Here is a 20,383-nt window from a genome sequence, read left to right as displayed (position 1 = left end):
ACATGTTTTAGCACTTAGGTTATTTTCGTGAGTTTGCACCCCGTGTTCATGAGTTGTTTCTGCACTGTTCATGCCCGTTTGTCACACTTACTCTTTATTTTAGTTCTCACTTTTTGTAAAACTTACCACAAGTTACCCGTCATGTGTCACACTTCTTTGGATTTTTAACCTTTGTTTTTCCCTTGATCTCTTTAGTTCCGTATTTCCACTGATGATCGGAACGTGAAAATCGATTTTGGAAACACACAAAACCAAACCTTGAACAAATTGTCATGTTGCGTGGTGATGTCGGCGGCATTCATACTTTTCATTGCTATTATTAAACTTTTATCTCCACGTAGATTATTTGAATAATAATAATAATAATAATAATAATAATAATAATAATAATAATAATAATAATAATAATAATAAGGAGGATCTGGAACAAAAAGATAACTATTGTTCCAGTTATCATTGGTGCTCTGGGTGGTGTGTCAGGAACGAGCCGCAGCCACATCTTAAGCCTTGGGCTCCACGCGTCCGTGATCCAGCGGCTGCAGCAATGTGCTATTCTGGGCACCCTGAGAATTGTGCGGTCGGTGACTGGTCATGGATGGGAGAGTGGCATGGTCGGAACGGTCGGTTGACCTTATGTTAGCCTGCCCGTAATGTCTCGATGTGTCTCAGTCTGTGTGTTTTATGATTGTGGTGCATCATGTGCTGTGTGACGAGCCGAGAGGCGTGAATTTCTGCCATATGCCCCCAGTCATGTATTGTCTTTCTCTGCACATGCCGTTTTATCTCGTCTGAGTTTGTCTTGCTTGGAGTGTCCCATGTGCAGCATGCTTGGTGTTTACTACTTGAGTAGTTCTGTTATACATGACTGTGATTCTATGTGAGTATCGAAGTTGGTATACTTGAATTTTTCTCTCATGAAGTTTATCAAAATTTGGTTCAGGATTTTCTTTTATCTTCATTGATTGGTGCTTCACCCTTGGGTCATATGGATCCCGGTGCTGTGCTTCATGCCTCCTTTCAAGCTTTCTTTTTCTGCTTTGGGAGTGAATAAAGTCGTCATAATAATAATAATAATAATAATAATAATAACCGCGATACGCACTGTACTACTAAAAGCTTTTCTTATCTTTTCTTTTTCTGCGAAATCGTCAAGATTTTTTTACTTTTGGCACCTATGAAATCAGGGGATGGCCCACGCCTGGTAAGAAATTACAATCCGAGAAGAAAGAAAAAGGCCCAACCAGGGAGTCGTCAAATACCGTATTTATATATTTGACGACTCCCTGGGCCCAACCCTGCCCTGCCAGTTACTAGTATTGGATTGGCTCGGATTGGGTTGGATTTTATTTATAGTGGTGACTATAACAGACAATTGCCTAATAACAATAGAGTGAATAGACCCACTCGAGGGAAAGATGCAAAAAGATATGAATAATTAATATAATAGACTATTGGATAGGTGATCATGTTCGCGATAGAATGAATGGTTGAGGCAACAGACGATGGGCGCCCAACTTTTGCATACATTCTGCATAGCTGAAAGTCATAAGTACTAGCGTGAAAAAGCAAGGCATTGGGGTAACAGTTTCTTATTTGGACTTACGGGGGTCGCCATGGCAAAATAAAAAAATAAAACTGCGCACGTTCGGGCTCTCCACCTTCTCCGTGAAATTATAATACCGTAAAAGAAAACTAGAGGGGAAAAAAGAAGCAACAATGAGGAATAGGAACTGGTTTAGGAACCACTTGCAGTCAGTTATAGTATACCTTATACAGGACAGCGGGCCTCGGCAACGGCCAAGGTAGCAGATGCATCCGCCACATCACTGACACGCAAGGGGCGTCGCCGAGCACCACGCAAACAAACCATGCTGGAGTGAACCAGAGCAAAGCCAAGTCGGCAGCGAATCCACGCCATTACTCTGTTGTACGGCTCCTTCGTCTTGTCGGACAGGAGCCCGGCAATCCGCTTGCAGGCTGTTGCCGACTTGCCCATGCCGCCTGTTGAGGAGAGAACGAGAGGTGAAAAAGTTGCATGTTCGATCTCTCGAACACGCTCCTCATAGCAGCGGCGTTTCTCCCGTTCGTGGCGCTGGTAGCAGGAGGGTACTGAGGTGGAGCGATTTGAAGCCGCGAAAGGGTTAAATACCCGTACGTCGAAGAAAGTGCGGTCAAAACGCTCACCCCAGACACCACTCGCTGCTATATCCAGCCTAGCCTGGGGGTCCGTTATGGCAGAGCGGTAGCGGAATGCTTCCCCAGTTACCGGCTGCAGGTGGGGTTCAGTGGTGACGTTGTTGGCGACCCGTTTGAGGAGACCAGCCGTTACATCGTTACATCTCGTACCTCGTTGTGCCTCAGTGAGGGAAACCCACCCAGAGAGCACGACAAGGCGTGGGCGACGGTGAATGATGCGCCACACGGGTAGCTCGATGGAAGGTGGGCTGGCTGCCAGCCATAGCGGAGCGCAAGGCCATCCCGGAACTCACCCTTCGAGAGGGCAAAGCCATGGGCCTTCAGGGGTCTACAGGTCAGCCAAGCCGACGCACCCTTCTCCGCCGCCAGACCGACACAGAACTGGATATCAGTGTTCTGCGTCAGGATGAACTCTTTGGCTGCTTGGGCCATTGAAGTGCGGGTACGACTTGCCACCTCCCTCTTAGTGGACCGTACCAGGTCCAGCACATTGCCAATCTGGGTGTCCTGGTCCAGAATTTTGCGGACGAGCGCCAAGGTTATCGCTGCCGATGCCCGGAACTGGTCGCCCAAGGTGGTGGGGTCGACTAAGCCGAGGCCTCCTTCACGGCATGGGCAAGCAAGGACCCTTCGCTCACGTGGCCCGGTGGGTTTACTGCATGGCTTACCGCACAGGGCAGGAATGAGGACATTGGTGATGGTGTCTTCCAGCGGGGCAAGATTTGCAGCAGCACACTCCATGACTCTGCAAAGGAAGGACCAGCGATGCTTTAAGCCTTGCGTGAATGCTGCATAGGCAGCCTGTGGCTGGGTTTCGGCAAACCCTGGCCAAGGGCACGATCTCGTCTTTCCACTCGCTTGCCTTCTGGGAAACATAGCTGTGGGCAAACTCCGTCGATCCGAGTGCAGCACCTAGAAACCGGTGGCCGTCGGTGGTAATGTGCACACCAGTCCCTGCAAAGGCGTCCTCAGCTTCCCGGCCTTGACAACCAACTACTAAAAGCTACCCATTTCAGAAGTGACTATGTATCGTCTTTGTATGGTCTTTGCCTCCCGTACTCTTTCATCTGTACGATTTTCCTTTCTCAACAGCTAGCTGGCTGAGCCCTATAAAAATAGAAGATCAAAGTCATACACGTAGGTATCAAAAAGTGGCTCTCGAAGCCCCTAGGTCCTAAATAGCTCCACAAGCTACGAATAAGAATGAAGGTCGCAATAAGAGCCCAGCATTTCATTTGCTTCTATTCTACTTTTAGTAGTCCTCAGTGGTGGTGAGTTACCAGAAGACAATATTCTATCATACCACACCAATTCTCTCTGAACACAAACCACAAAACTACCGAATATAATGGGTACACAAGCATAATGCAAGTGAGATAATGCATGTAACCTCGTCCTAAAATAGTTAGTGCATGCCAGGGAGGGCCGTATGGCTTGTTTGTGCCCTTCAGGTTAGGCGCTAACATTAGTAACAAGCCATAAGGCCCCCCCCCCCCCATGTACTAACCTATAACAAGAGTATTATAAACACCTCTTGCCTATAATAAATTATAGCTAGATAAAGGAATGACATGTTGTTGGTTTGACAGCATGAAAATAATACCGGAATGAGTATATTTATAGGGTAAAGTGGCGCAATTGCGCACGTTCTACATAGAAAAGTGGCATGCCCAAAGAATTTGAAGATGGCAAAAGCCTAGTACAACGTGGCTTAGCCCAGTGTCCACTTGGCAATGCCCGGTGTGGTTTCGAAGGCGGTTGGAATGTACGACTCGTACACCGTTGTTTACCACTGCAGCCACAACAGCCACCCGTCCAGCCTTCGCAATGTCAACAGCGTAGACAACCAGACCAGACAGAATCCCTCGAATGCCAGATATGTCTACTGTCATCACTAGCTGCTTTCATTCTGCGTCTGGATTATGTCGCACCACTATTACCTACATCACTGTCCGCTTTGTAATCAACGCTTCTGACATGCTCAGGACATATCTCGCCATAGGTGTGCCCGTGAATGTCTCCCTGCCTGACTGGCTCTCTTTGGTATGTACTTCAAAATAGAAAGTATGAACCCTGAAACCAACAAAGGTGGCAGGTGCAACATTTACAATAGTCAATACGCCCTCAAGAAGCCGAGCCAGTTGGCAACACACCCAACACTACCTGGCATAAGTGTACCCACCAACCGAACTAACTGGCACACACGCACGCACGCACACACACACACACGCACACACACACACACTGATGACTGGAACATGTGGCCGTGCAGTATCGATGTGAAATGCAATAATCATGACACGACCAGTAAAGTACAGTCAGGATGATGTGGCTATGCAAATAGGAGCTGACACCGTCATCTCATGTCGTACGGCCGGAAACAAGGAATATATATATGCGCTCAGAAACCAGTGATGTGTATGGGAACCAAGCAGCAACAGTGTACTAGTAGTCTAGTACTAGTAACCGAGAACGGAAGAGAATAGAAAACACGTACTATGTGCACCAGGGACTACTCACAGTAATCGATACATCAGACGTGCATAATGTGTGTCGGTGTGGCTATAGTGACATTGACAAGAACAAGACTGAGGACAAGAACGACACTGTTCCGACAACAGACCCCCATGCAGCAGCAGCAGCAGCAGCCAGGGTACTAGTGACAAGTTTGTTTTGAACGCAGTCTCCCTGGCTATGTCCACATCAACATGTATACCAGTGGTGGGTATCTGACAGCTACACGCCGCCACACCGCCACTCCACATCGGAGGCGACATGGCACGGCAAGCCAAAACCGGGTACAAGGGATGCTGCTGCTGATGGCGCCGCCGCCTCACACAGTCCAGCCAGCGCTGCGCTCACCTGTTCAGCCGTTCAGTGCATTCATGCGCTTATGCGACACTGAGAATGCGCATGGTGTTGGTATGGCCGAGCCCGGCCTTCCAGCCGGTTAGGAGAACAACAGACATTCCTGGACGCAGAAAGCCAATCTCCTTGCCGCGCTCCATAGCCCACGAGATACGGTTGCGCATGTCAGCCTCCCATGGCTCTACGATATCCTCTTTGTAGAGCAGGGTGAAGCAGCCACGGTTCAAATGAAGCTGTGCCAGGCCAAACACAGAAGCAACATACGAAATTAAATTTGTGACCAGCAGCAGCAGCACTATATTAGCAGTATTCGAAGTTTGCAGCCTCCCACGCTGTCAGCAAGCTTTTAAGCTGACATTCCACATACACGCCAACTCCCAGCATGGCCAGGTCTACCCTTGTTGGTACGGTGTCGATTACAAGACGAACCTCATTAGCAGACACCGATCCAAAATTCCCCGACACCTGAACCGCATGTAGCAGTCATACATGCAAGCCCGGATAGTAGATAATAGGGAGGTTTCGCTCTACGTAATTACGTAGGAAAGCTCTTTCCTACTTTGGGTCCTCCGTAGGACTTTTTGTGAAATATTTTTCGCATTTGTCCATGGCAACGTTCAAGCCGCGCGAAACACAAGGTGCACACACCGTACAGCACGTGCAAAATAAAATGAAAAACGCGGTTTCGGTTCATGGTGCATGAGGTGGGCGCATGCAGCCAACGCGTCTCCAAAGCAACAACGCATGTTTAGCAGTTGTGGAGAAATCACGTAGAGCGAAACCCAACAGCTCTGATTTTTACGTATGAAAATTCCATGCAGTTCCTACGTTATTTTCATACGTAATTCCATAGAGCGAAACCTCCCTAATACTCATTATAAGACAAGTATTTTGAAACCGCCGCGGGTTGTCTACTAACGGCGGTAGACCTGTACCGAATATCAGTAAACCAGCTCGTCGTGGGTTGTTGGGAGTTGGCGTGTGTATGAGGTCGCGTTAGAAGGCCATTGGCAATGTGGGAGACGGCAACTTTCAAATCCAGGTAGTAATACCGGCAATGTGGGAGAGACTGTAACCACAGGTTGTAATACCGAGAGTCCATAATCCCCCAGAGTGCGCAACTTCACTGATCAGATCTGGGACGGCGAAATCCGTGTCGCACGCCATAGTGTGACATCGTGAGTAGGGAAAGTGTGTCCGTGGTGGACCGCGTCGACGGATCGACGCAAGTCCGACCCCAAAAAAATTCTTGTTGACGTCACCGCACACGCATTTTGCAGTGTGAGAGCACATGCTGGGCACCGACCTTGTAATGTAAAGCCCGGCCAAGTGCACAAGGCCAGACTTCCCAAAAGACTCGCAGCGCGTGCGTCGTAGAAAAGGTTACGTCGTCAAAAAATTCCGCCGTGGGCCAACCCAGCCACGAGTTGCACACTCTTGTGTATCTACTCTTGGCACAAGGCAACGAATACAAGCACACATTCAGTCCAAATATCTGTTCAAGATTTTACAGGTATTCTACAAGTACATCGACGTACATCAACGTTACTATAACCAGTCCCTAGCTCATCCATATCAAGGTCACATGACCATAGCTCATCCTTATCAAGGTCACATGACCGCAGCTCATCCATATCAAGGTCACATGACCGTAGCTCATCCATATCAAGGTCGCATGACAAAGAAAAGAAGGGCAGCAGGCACGGCAAGGAAGTGTGACATGTAGTGTCATGTATACTTCCATATACACGTGTGTGACATAACATGACAGGATAAGTAGAACATTGACTGGTGGACATTGCAGTGCAGTTACATGCACACGTAGCTTACAAACTGCCACGCAGAATGACACAACTGCTACAGGTCATGATGTGGCACATGTCACACAGCCGAATCGGATAGAAATCTGGTCACTTACTTGGCGTGCGGTCATGGCATCACGAGTAACAGACAAAACCGGGCAGTTAGGACGGTACTTTGCCACAACGCGGGCAGATCTAAGCAAGAGAGCACACAGGGAGAAAGCCGCATTGTCAAACAAATGTGACACGGCACTGCAAGTGTAAACACTCCTTGCACGTGCAATACAGTGAGTATGGTAGCAGCAAACACAGTGCAAAAAGCAAGATGTCAGTCAGTTCTGCACAGCTACGTTTCAGTGCAGGTAACACGCACGTTCGTAGCAGATCCACCTTATTCGCATGTACACGCACCTTCTTCTGTACATATACATGTATACAATTAAACAGTGGACCAAGGCTAGTAGGGTGTTGCTACGCCGCGTTTCATGCACACTGTGAAATCACCATACAACACGGGGAATAGTGGTGATCACGGCGGCATGCCAACAAGGACATGTACATGTTAAGGAGCCAGCGGCGGGATCATTCCCCATCACTCCCATGTAAATAGGTACGTTCAATCGGGGCCAGTCGGCCAGCTCCAAAAGAGTGCCCAATGCATCAGAGTGCGGAGCGGTGTACTAGTATACAGCTACAGGAGTCGAGAAGCCGTTTGTGCTGTAAGTTCACGTTCCATGCACTGGCAGATCATCAGACAGCATAACGCTACACCTGTGTAACTATAGTAAATCTAAATACTGTTCGCAGGTGCAAAGTACAGGAATGACTAGAGAAAGGCGCATTCAGCAAACATACGTGCCGGTGGTGGTCAGAACAATGATAGCACCAGCGTTGTGTGCGAACGCTGCATCAACGGCAGCGACAGCCATGGTGGTGACTGTCGGCAGAATCTCGAAAGACGCATAGCGCAGCGATTCGAACAGCTGACGGTGGAAAATGGCCGCCTCTGCTTCACGGCAAATGCGATGCATAACGTCAACAGCCTCCACTGGGTATCTGTGCAAGAGTACAGAACCGATGGCAAAACAAGAACTCGTGTAGGCTGTGTGCAACACACCACAATTCCACTCACAACACATGCATGAAAGGCAGACACATCATGCACATTAGCAAAGTATCTGAGAGCCCAATCACGCAGCTTCACGCCAGAAACTAAGGCAAGGACTCAGCCCATTCAACTCCAAACCGCAGCACTTCGGTCACAGTTCAGAACTGAGAAACAAGCGAGTAGCAGTGGAGTTGAGCGAGCTCACTGCACTGCATAAAAAGTATTAAAAACTAAGACATTTGACACCAGGCCAGCAAAAGCATCTCTGCTTACTTTCCCTTAGCGGTCTCTCCGCTCAACATTACACAATCGGCACCATCTAAAACAGCATTGGCGACGTCGCTGGTCTCTGCACGCGTGGGCCGAGGCTTCGACACCATGCTCTCCAACATCTGATCAATGGGCACACCGTAACAAAACAAAAAAAAAACACTAAGCATACAGCGCATGCCACAGTCAAGTTCCCGGCCACTGGAAGACATGAAGGTACAATGATCACCGCATGTTTGTCCCATACAAAACACACTGATGGTAGGCTGAAAATTGACTGGCGGTGCACTATAACAAAAAGCTGTATTTGTACAGCGAAGGGTACACGGTCATGAAACAACTCACTTGGGTGGCGCAGATGACGGGCTTTCCAGCCGTGTTACACCGTGCAATCATCATCTTCTGGGCCAGGAAGACCTTCTCGGTGGGAATCTCGATACCCAAATCTCCACGGGCCACCATGATTCCGTCGCTCGCCTTCAGGATTTCGTCAAACTTCTTTACACCTTCATGATTCTCGATCTGGCAACAGCAGACAACATGGTACATCAAACAAGATGAAATTAAAAGGTAATACCTTGCTGGTGCTGGCCAAATACTCGTAAAAAGAAGTCCACAGGCTAGAGCTGAGCAATGCGTAACTTCAGTTTGATCTCAGTGGCAGTACTTTGCGGTGTACGTACGATAAAAGTACTGCAAAGACTGTGCCCCTCTGTATGGGCTTGCAATGTGGTCCACCGACGGCGAAAACTCGACTCACATCATACGGTGTAGTGTTGATGTTGTACGCTCCCAGCTTTTAGTGCGCACTAAAAGCAAGCTGGGAGCATACAACGTGAACACTCCGTCTATGCTAGGCATCAACAAGATGATGGCAGATATCTGGACTGCGAGAAAGCTGGCCTTGGTCGTAAGTAATACAAAACGTACTTTGAACACACGATGTGAGTGTTGCCTTCGGAAATCCCACACGCAGAGCTGCACACTCTGTATACACTCTTGAGTCTTGGTACTACAATAAAATACTTCAAAGTAGAATGCACCAGCGGTGTGGATGGATGAACGACTCAATGTCAAGTAACACTGCACTTCACACTGCTCTCACTCAATCTTCAAATTGTAAAAAAATAAATAAAATAAAGAACAGAATACTCTGCTGTGTTGCTTACGTTTCGGCGTATACACCTTGGGAGTAATTATGCATACCTTTGAGATAATCTGAATATTCTTGCCAGCTTCTCCAAGCTCTGCGCGAATAGCTTTCAAGTCATCTCTCTTGCGAATGAAGGAAGCAAAGACCATATCAACACCTTGAGCAACACCAAATTGAAGATCACGCTTGTCGCGGGCAGAGAGAGCAGGCAAATCCACCTCAACATTGGGAAGGTTGACGCCTTTACGACTTCCAAGCATGCCGCCATTCAGAATTTCAGTCACCAAGAAGTCAGCTCCCTGTGCAAGATGTACAGCATAAAAGAAAGAACAAGAATAGCTGTAATAGGCACAGGCAAGCTCTCTCTCTCTCTCTCTTTTCCGTCTCACTCACACTGCAAAGACTACGTTGCCTCAACAGACCAGTGCATGGTGCAGTGCACAGTCCAACACATAAAAGTTCACAGTGTAGACTGATGTTTCACGTCCAAACAAAACGCCACGCAGGTGACAAAACCTACCTTCTCTAGAACACTAAGAGAAATCAGACCATCATCGATGAAGACCTGTTGGCCAACATTCATGACCTCAGTGATGTTCTTGTAGTCTACGAAGATACGTTCCAAGCAGCCCTTCTCAGCATACGTAGAATCAGTGGATAGAATCAACTTGGCACCAGCCACGAGTTGAATTTCAGCCGAGCCGCCCTATGAGGTTAGTAAAACGCAAACACACGGAGAAGCAGCCTTCGGAAAGAGACCAGCAGAGCTAGTGTACAGAGCAGGACAAATCAGCGTCCGACACTCAGCCAGCACTGACTGACACCTCAGACCAGGGAAGCACATCATTGACTGAATTAGGCAATCTGAAATTTGAAATTCGGCCACTATTCGAATAGGACCGCGGAAATCCATGCTACGGCAGAGTAACAACTAACACCTAATAACTGCGATAAAAAGATCAATCGGATAGAATCGCCAAGAGTCCATGACGCCCTAGAGTGCACAAGTGTGCATCACTTTCTGCACGGTGTTATGTCATAGCATTGTCCAAACTTCATGATAGCACGACCGGGTGGGTGCATAATAATTATGTACTTTGTGAAAAGAAAAGAAAAAAAAGCAATCGCGGGCCTGCCTCAAAGTTGCACAGCCTATGTTTCAGCACCTGGCAACCTTCAGATGATGTAATGCTTGGTTTTGGCTGCAACCCAAACCCAACGGGGGGGGGGGGGGGGGGGGGGGGAGGAGGAGTCATGGACTATTGGCAGTGCACGTGCAAACACAATTTGAATTTAAAATAAACTTACTCCTTCCAGCAGTCCAGTGCGGATTTCCGGGCCCTTTGTGTCCAGAGCAACGGCCACAACCTTGTCCAGCTCAGCCGCAGCTGTGCGGACATTGGCAATTGTACTGCTGTGATACTGTGTGCATATGTGCATGAACAAAGCACAGACGTAACAAAACATTACTTTCAAGTACAGCAACTAGCAAGGGTTCCAAAAGGCATCAAGTTGATTTGGCAAATAAAGCACTCGTAGGAAATACAAAAAAAATAGTGCGCTTCGCAGCACATTCATGAGGCCATAAGGGTTTGCTGCGAGAAATTCACGCAGGAGAGAGAGAGAGAGAGAGAGAGAGAGAGAGAGAGAGAGAGAGAGAGAGAGAGAGAGAGAGAGAGAGAGAGAGAGAGAGAGAGAGAGAGAGAGAGAGAGAGAGACGGTATGTGTATGGCCTGTAAGATAACGTTGATAGGAATCGGTCCATTTTATCATCATTTCTCTTGCCTAATTATAAGTTTGAGGGAGCTATAAAAGGGAGAGGTCTGGAGAACAGTTCACTGTCACCACCAGGATTCGAAACAGTACAAGAGTATTTTGCTCACGGTAATAGTTTTAGTTCACTGACAATGCCTAGAGCTGATGGCATGTGCCCAGGTCAAAAAAAGATGGCATGTACCTAGGTCGGAAAAGAGGGTAAGTGCCTCGGTCAGTACATGAATATAAGGCTAGGTGAGGCAGATTGCTTACTTTGGAGATATAGTGGAACACACGTCACCTACTACAGTAGTACGTACCCTGATAAGACCCGCTCGTGCTTAGTACGCACATTGTCCGCAGCACAGGTCTACTCATCTACACTGAAGTACATGTAAAGCGCTGGATTTTTTTTAAATTCATGTATTTGATCAAACCATGAATACCGCACATTTTCCCGGGTGCGTAGCATGAGGGGAAATCCCCGGGTGCGTAGCATGAGGGGAAATATGAGGGACACCGTATACACAGAGTGCCTGGTATGAATGGTATAATCCATGTATACCCTGATACTTTTCCAAATATAGAGTGTGACCAACACTAAAGCTCCCTTATTAGCTCTTGGGGTGACCAAGAGTACATAAACCCCAAGAGTGTGCAAGTCCAGCTATGGTGTCTGCGACGGCAGAACTTCACATCACGTGATGAACCCGTACACATCATTTGCACTCTGTGCATGATAGATACAGGGTTGTACGCAACCCAGCTTTGGACTCAACTCTCGTGGTCCCTTTGCACTGTTTGCCAGCCTAACCTTTTGAACCATGTCACGTGGGAAGCGAAGTTCTGCCGTCGCAGCATGCACAGTACGAAGTTGTGCAGGCAGTCGCACACTCTTGGGGGTTATGTACTCTTGGTGTGACCCATGTGAACCGGGCGGGGAACACCGCTGAAAATACCCAGCTCTGAACGGCCGCTGATTGGCTGAAATCGCCCAAATCAAACCGTACCATGGGATAATCATGCGTTGTAGAATTACTCACATCATGGTCACCGTGGGAGAAGTTCATTCGGGCAATGTTCATGCCAGCCTCCATCAGCTTCTTTAGAGTGCTGACTTCCCGAGATGCGGGGCCTGCAGATGTCAAAAAAGCAGTACAGTCAGCCTGGCGAATAACGACCATCGATCCTGCATCAGAAAAGTGCCGCTATTCGTGATTTGTTGAAACTATGCGGCCACTAGGTCTGAAGACTGTGTCGTTGCTCGCGACTTACTTCACGGAGTTGACTGGGCATGCCACAAAAACTACAGCTGCGCTCGGTGAAATCCGATCCAAAGTGCAAAACTGACGCGCTGGACCAATTCCGATTACATCACTGTATTTGTACATGTGTACGTCCTACCGCATTCGTACCACTGTCAGGTCGTCAAGGGCCGTGCGAGTAAGTTGAGGGCGCCGGATTTCACAGAGCGCAAGTGTACATGCAGTACACGTAGTCACACAAAATAAAACACAAGTAAACACACTCCTGCACAAGAACATGAAAATAGACACGCTTGCAACGTCAGACGTAACTACAGCGTTCATATCAGAATTATGATGCTTACAAAGTACATGATTGTATGATCACTTCTGTAACTACCTGATCAGATTGTGTGTGTGTGTGTGGGTGGGTGGGTGGGTGGGTGTGTGTGTGTGGGGGGGGGGGGGGGGGTAGCCAGCTTTCATACACGCAGTGCACTTCGAATAATTATACTAAAGTCTTGTCGTTACGTGGCTGGTCATACATGAATAACCACACGTGAGTGCAGGTAGAATCAGTTATCTGAAGCACAATGATACCAAAACAAACGGAGAACATGTCATGCATGCAGCACCCAGTACCCATAGCCCTTTCTTCAAAATTTTACATTCACGAAAGACGAAGCAGAACATCGATCGAATGAAAACAACGAAACACCTTGATGAGCCAAATAGTCCGGCGGTAAGTGCACCCGTACATGTTGGGAATTCGAATTCAAACCTTGATACAAATGCTTGTCCCAGAACGAAATAATAATTTTTCATCACAGTCATCACTCACCGATGGTACATATTATGCTCGTGAGACGAGGAACGTCGGGATCGCTGTAAATATCCAGCAGGGACCTATGTTCCAAGATATTATTGGCTCGAGTAGCACGAAACTGACGAGAGTGTACGTCGACCGTTGCGTCGACGGGGGTGAGAGGATCAGGACCCGACATGCTGTCCAAAGGATTTGCTGCAAGTTCCATAGCCAAACGCGATCTGTCTGGCTGAGAAGTACTGCTCATTTTCAGCTTGCTTGCCTACAGCAATGGGCAGGACGTGTTCAGAAGATCACAGGATATCAACGATGATCAAGATATTCGACAAGTGAACTCAAGTGCTTTCGCAATAGTTACTGCACTTGTAATTGTAGGCATAAACCCAAAATGCATTGACCATAATCAAATACAGAGAGTACTTACGCTTCCGCGTACAAGTGGCACCTCGAAAGTGGACTGCACACAGACTGCAGTGAAAAGCTATGTCCTCGTGCAGTGGCAGACGGCGAGGCAGGAGTTAGTTGCTTTCCTTTCACGGCTTCTATCTATGCTTCGAAAAGTCCTTCCAGTCTTTTAGAAAATCGTGACATTTGACGACTTTTGCAAGTCCCCGATCTGAACTAGCATATGCGCATGCAAGCTGCATGCATGCATTGCTGCTAGATTCTGAACCCCCATGCATGCTCCACGCCGCGCGCATCGCGTTGTCATGTCCGTGCACGTGCACGCGCGTCGTCTATGGCGCTGGACGGCTGGAGGCAGGCCAGTGGAGCCACACTGCACTCGTATTATACTTTTATAGCCCAAACACTGAAACAGTTACCTGACTGCCAAATTGCAAAGCCTAGCAGCTAGAGTAGAGGCAAAGCCAAAGGCAAAGGACAAAATACTTGGCCTCATAATTATGAGTTCATTGCATTCCCAACTCCTCACAACCACGCGCTCTTCAGCCGAACCATACAGACACCAGCAAGGACACTTCCGTTGAGAGATAATATTCCTCCACGCCTCTAGACAGCTGTTTCGCTCCCTGTCGGAGCTCATCAGTAGAGGATGATAATGATAATGGAGAAATGATCATTCTTATACACCAGAAATGGCGCAAGTGCGCGCTTTCCACATAATATCAATGGCATATGCAAGCTGCTAAAATGGTAAAGTGTGAGAACAGCGATAAATAATCATAGTACGCGCTCATTACTATACTATGATTATTTATCGCTGTTCTCACACTTTACCATTTTAGCAGCTTGCATATGCCATTGATATTATGTGGAAAGCGCGCACTTGCGCCATTTCTGGTGTATAAGAATGATCATTTCTCCATTATCATTATCATCCTCTACTGATGAGCTCCGACAGGGAGCGAAACAGCTGTCTAGAGGCGTGGAGGAATATTATCTCTCAACGGAAGTGTCCTTGCTGGTGTCTGTATGGTTCGGCTGAAGAGCGCGTGGTTGTGAGGAGTTGGGAATGCAATGAATTGAAAATATGGCCGAAAGCTCTGTCGCAATATTTAGTTCATAATTATGAGGCCAAGTATTTTGTCATATCAAGAGTTGGGCCTGGGTCAAGAGTTTCCAGGGTTATGAACTATTATTTTACTGTTTTATGTCACGACTTGAAGTCACTCAATCTGCCGACAGAACTGCTTCGTCCTTTGTGGACTCATCAGGCAGCACAGAGAAAATGTTATGTACTTCAGTACGCTTGCTGCAATAATTATAATCAAAATTGAGTGCACAGCCGGTCAGCCACACTTGAAGCTCAAAGGTGACAAAGCAGGCCTGCTTTATTCAAGCAAGAGTTCATGACCCTATACCAGTACAGCTGCAATCCAAGTAGTTCAGACCGTTCTCAGGCTTCATTCCTCCACGTGTACATGTACATGTATCTTAAAATGGCTTCGAAAACTCGTAGCATTGGTTGCATCGCTGAGTCACACATCGCTGCACTGGAAACCAGAACAAATAAGAGACAGTAACAAGTCCACAACTTTAATTGGAAAAAAAGAACAGAAATAAGATAATGTCAATCTATCTTGTGGTTAGCCTTAGACTCGGGTGGAGAGCCAAGGATTGATTTCCAAGAAGAAATGAGGACCAAGGAACTACACAGTGCACACGTTGCGCTATACTAGTAATCCGGCTCCACTAACACCACCAGTTACTTTACAATCAGCTCAGTTGGTCAGTGCCGTGCAATGTGTATCGCATGAGCTGATTGTAAAGCAACTGGTGGTGTTAGTGGACATTCGATAGCACAACTTGTCACACACACACGTAGTAGTTCCTTGGTCCTCGTTTCTAGGCATCTGGCTACATGTATTATACAGGCCGCACCGATATCAGCAATATCAGAGTATAGCTAGGACATTATCAATGACTCAATCAGATGATGATAGCGCTCAAGGTCCCTACAGAATAGTCACGAGTTATTCAGCTCAATCAGGTACATGTACAGCCATAGTGGTGATAGGATATTCACTCTCCAGCTACCTTTGCGGATTCGGGCCCTGAGAGAGTAGATATGTAGAGTACGCCGTGGCTGAAGTACAGGCCACCCGGCATGGACTAGCTGATGACAGATGCGGTCAGTGTCACAGCTCGCCAAGGCACACAGTAAACATGGAATGGCATGTACATGAAGAGGCTGGAGTTGCTGACTGGCACAGGAAATACATCGTGACCCGGACCAGGACACCACAGCCAAAGGGTTTATTAGCGGTGGGTGGGGGGCCCGGGGGGGGGGGGGGGCGGGGGCGGACAAACGCACATGGTTACTGCAGTAAAGGCGGCACTTGCGGAATATTCCTTGCAATCCCGCCTGAAGGTCAAACACGAGCATATATGAAGCATAACACTATTCACAGGTACAATTACACAGACTTTGACCGTTGGTGTTCAGCAAGGGTGGCAGGACTGAGTCATAAACATGTGAACTGCAATCGCTCCACAGCCAGTGTTACTCAAGGTCATCACGCGGCTCACAGCAGGCACCCGACCGACTTGTTCTCACCATCCACACGGCCAGCAGCCGGCGACTGATCGGCACAGTGCCAGCCATGGGTACTCAGTGTCGATCACTGATCTGTTACAGCTGTAGGAGAGCGCACACAGCCCTGGCTGAGTGGCTGACTCAAACCTGACAGTGCCGAGTCTACACCTACAAGTGATAAGCATAGCATGGGCACAGTCACACGGAAGAAACCAGCACAGTCAGCCACGGGCCCAATGCCATTGTAGGTATGCAATGCCCGTCATCACCACATAAACCCAGCTCTCTTCTTAGTGTTTCCGGGAAAGGACGGTGGCTTGCTCTTTGGGCTGGCCTGAGCAGTTGGACCAAGATGGGGCAGGGTTCGGGCGGCTCCGAAATTTTTCAGCTCCGTTCCAAACGCGTCCATGGCCAAGAAGCTTGGCTTTATCCCACCGCGTTCCGTTAGCTCTGGTCCATGGCCACCACAAGGAGCCACACCCACAGCGCGCTCCAAGACGAAGGTTGGCGCACCACGCTCCTTGGCTTCACCAATCGTCCGTGTTGCATACCGCTTGAAGTCATTCTCCTCATAACCAAGTTTCTCCATAGCACGCTCGTCGTGCTTCAGTTGCTCGTCAATTTCCGCCTGCTGCTTTCCGAGGAGGTCGTGAACTTGTCCAATTTGAGCCTGTTGGAATTCTCGGTTCTTCTCTTTGCGAAGCGACTCTTCTTTTAGCTGTTGAATGTGGAACTTTCGATCGATCAGTTTTTCCTGCTGCATGAGCTCTGCCTGGCGCTGGGCTTCTTGTTTCAATTGCTCTTCATGAGCTTCCATCACGCGCTCACGGTGCTCAGCGATCTCCTGCTGCCTCTGCATGTACATGTCCTGCTTTTCCTTGGCTTCCTGATCACGTTGCCGGTCCTTCTCGGCCTGGGCTTCTGCAATTTCCCTGTCCTCATCGTCGCGTTCCTGCAGTGCCGCGCCGTGCAGCCGCTGGCACATCGCGTCCTGCCGCTCCCGCACCGTGTGCAGGATCTCGCGCTCTCGCCGCTTCCGCAGCTTGGTCATCTTCTGCTTAGCCGAGGCAAACCTCTGCACCTCTTCAGTCTCCAGTTCGTCTTCGAGCTTCTTCTGGTGAATGGCCGCCTTCTTGTCGCCAAGTGTGAGGTCATAGATCCGCCGCTGCTCCTTCTTATCTGCCGACAGCTTCTCCTCGAACGCTCTCTGCTCGGCAAAGTACTGCTCTGCTAGCTTTTCACTCTCTAGTTGTTCACGCAGCATTTGCCGCCTATCTTCCTGCTCCTTGTCGTGCCTGTCCCGCATTTGTTTCAGCTGGTAGTCGACGGTTTGCTGGCTGGCAGCGATGCGTTTCTTGCGCTTCTCCGCCTCATCATGCAGCGCTTTGACACGGTCTTCTTCTATCCGTCGCAGGTACTGGGCATCCATGCCTTGCTTCCTCACCTCTTTCCGTTTCTTGAAGTCCACCTGCGCTTCTCTTTCGCGCAGTACTTCTGACAGAACGAGTGCCTCGTTGAACTTCTTTACCCGATCTGTCTGCTGCATTAGTCCTTCCCTTGCCTTGGCGATGGCCTCTTTCCTTTTTTCAGCTTGCAGTTGTGCTTCCTCCAAATCTAGCCTCTTGTGATTGGCTTCCTCCCTGTCTGCCTTCAACTTCAACCGTTCTAGTCGTTTTAAGCGCTGCCCTTCCAGTGTACTATCCCACGTCTTCACCATAGCGTTGGACGTCTGGTGGAGCGCTTCACGATCGCGTCTCGTCGTCTCCGCCATGACGTCGACCGCTCTGGATCGATCGATCGTGCCGGTGATTCTGTCCCACTCGGATTCCGGCATGATGACGGCCGTCTCGCCAGTCCGCTTACCACCCACCGTGCGTGCCACTGTGACGGTCTTGCCCGCCTTCGCATCCACGATATTCTTGTCGCTCGGTGCGTGCTTGGGCGGCTGGGCCCCTCTTGGGTCCGTCAGTACTTTCTTCGTGCCAACTGGCAATGCAGTGGCAAATGGCCCAGCCGCCGTCATCGACGACGAGGCGCGTTGCCGATTGCGAGTGGAAGCTCTTGAAATCATAGCCATGTTTCACAGCAGTATTGACTTCAAGTCTATTATGTAGAACCAACTACAAACAGTATCGGACGGCACCAGGCGGATCACAACACATGAGCTCCACCGCTAGTCCTGCGCTTAGCTAGATGTGCTGCGAGAACTGTTGCGAGATACGATACATTTATTTGCGAGACTCGAGCTCTCTGCAGGTAGGTCTACCATGGTCTACACTACAGCTAGCTAGCTCTTTCTCTCTCGATTTGACTCTAGTCTTGATTTGAGAGCATAGCGCTGAGCAAGAGCCTTGATGATAACGTCAAGGCAAGGGCGGTAGCACGTAGCGTGATGCGATAGCATACTAGAACTAGACTAGTCTAGACTCAGTACTAGTCTAGAGTAGAGGCGCAGAGATACCAAGGAGACGCGTTGCTCCTGGAAACGGTGGTTGCAAGTGGGTTGCTATGTCAACCTCGACAGCCGTGTCTTTGATGCGTCTTTGTCTTTGAAGTTTGATCAACACAACAGTCATACGTACTTGGACTTGGAGTAATAATAATAATAATTATGATTATTTTAGTTGTACTCAAACCATGCAAACTGTCATAGGGTAAGCAGCAGCTTTCAACCTGTTCGTGTAGTGGTGGAGCCTTGAGGGAACATACTACAACAGTTAGAACTACAACTTCCAAGTACATGTACAATCAAGAGTACATAGGTCTACTCTTGATACAATGACTATTTTTATGTGCAGCGAGATCGTACTGCGAGGTCAGCTTTGCACTGTCTCTACACTGGTCTGCCGTGAGCAAGTAGGTTGTTGTAGACTTTAGTCTAGGCTAGAGTCTACAACAACCTACTGTACATTTTAGTCTAGACTACACACACACACTTGTAGTCTACCTACTCACCGTCAGGAAATTGTAAGCCTTCCTTGGTACAAGTTGATAGTTTACCAGGTATGATGATGCCAGCATCGCAAAAGGTGGACGACACGCTGTAGGGAATTTCTTACCCCCCCCCCCCCCCCCCCCAGAATACTGAGGGTCTGAACCGGGGCACGGCCCCATATGGGTCACACTCCAAGAGTACATACCGTATTTCCACAAATAGTAGGCCGGTCTACTATTTTTTCAACCTCGTCCTAACCCGGCCTTATAATCGAGAACGGTCTTGTATTCGAGGACGGTCTTTTATTCTTTCAACCCAGTTTGACCCCGGTCTTCTATTTCTCGCCACGCAGTTTTACCCCCGTTCTTCCATGTTCTTCTACACAGTTTGAGCACGGTCTTCTATTTTTTTCCACAGTTTGAGCACGGTCTTCTATTTTTAACACAAGAACAAGGACTCATTTAGTAGGCCCGGTCTTCTAATCGGAGACGGTCTTTTATTTTTAAATCGTCCCCTGCCCCGGTCTTGTATACAAGGACGGCCTTTTATTTGCGGAAATACGGTAACCCCCCCCCCCCCCCCCCCAAGAGTGTGCAACTCCCACATACTAGTACCCTGCTGTCCCGACAGAATTTCAAGTTGACGTCATTATTTATGACGCAATGCTCCTTGCACCAGTGATATACAACATGTGTACGGGTGTCAACGCATCACACGTTTTTCTCTGCAAAAATTTGTACAGGATCAGATGGGCTTCGCGAATTCGGTCCACCACACGTTCCGGATTCGTCTGAAAATCCGTGTACAGTGCGCATTGCATCATAAAAATGACGTCAACTTGAAATTCTGTTGGGACAGCACCCACAGTCGAGTTACACAGACTTGGGGCGTTATGTGTCACACCAAGAGTACATAACCCCATGCTCTTGCTCTTGTCTTGGTCATACACTACAGTCGCAAGACCGGGACTCTACCAACCAGGGAGTCGTAAAATAAAATACCATTTTACGACTCCCTGTCAGGAACACTGTTTCCCCTATGCTACAGTGTGTTCACCATCATACCAAGTATTTTCTCAGCTGCACTTCCACACATCAATTTCTCCGTCAGGGGAATGTTTCAGCATTCAAAAATAATCTAGCATTTCAGTGTGCCCGGCTCTGTTTTGCTATACATGATAGCAAGAGTACATAACCCCAAGAGTGTGCAACTCCAGCTATGGGGTCTG

General features: G+C 48.4%; 2 protein-coding genes across 2 annotated transcripts; both read right to left on the bottom strand.

Moving 5' to 3' along the window:
- Nucleotides 1-4,470: 4,470 nt before the first annotated feature.
- LOC135815940 (pyruvate kinase PKM-like) lies at nt 4,471-13,804 on the bottom strand. The gene is made up of 11 exons (XM_065329296.1): nt 13,647-13,804; nt 13,238-13,484; nt 12,196-12,287; nt 10,706-10,819; nt 9,918-10,103; nt 9,451-9,696; nt 8,590-8,766; nt 8,248-8,366; nt 7,722-7,922; nt 6,983-7,061; nt 4,471-5,297 (listed from the first exon to the last, which is right to left on the bottom strand). Exons 2-11 carry the CDS (start codon nt 13,467-13,469, stop codon nt 5,088-5,090), a joined length of 1,656 nt encoding a protein of 551 aa, XP_065185368.1. The 5' UTR covers nt 13,470-13,484; nt 13,647-13,804; the 3' UTR covers nt 4,471-5,087.
- A 1,261-nt stretch (nt 13,805-15,065) lies between these two features.
- On the bottom strand, nt 15,066-18,577 carry LOC135815939 (cilia- and flagella- associated protein 210-like). The gene has a single exon (XM_065329295.1). It carries the CDS (start codon nt 18,295-18,297, stop codon nt 16,486-16,488), a length of 1,812 nt encoding a protein of 603 aa, XP_065185367.1. The 5' UTR covers nt 18,298-18,577; the 3' UTR covers nt 15,066-16,485.
- Between the last annotated feature and the right edge of the window lie 1,806 nt (nt 18,578-20,383).

The sequence above is a fragment of the Sycon ciliatum genome, chromosome 4 (assembly GCF_964019385.1).
Source record: "Sycon ciliatum chromosome 4, ocSycCili1.1, whole genome shotgun sequence".
Taxonomy (NCBI): domain Eukaryota; kingdom Metazoa; phylum Porifera; class Calcarea; order Leucosolenida; family Sycettidae; genus Sycon; species Sycon ciliatum.
The sequence above is the reverse complement of the archived record's forward strand: the minus strand, read 5'-3'. Positions and strand labels throughout refer to the sequence as shown.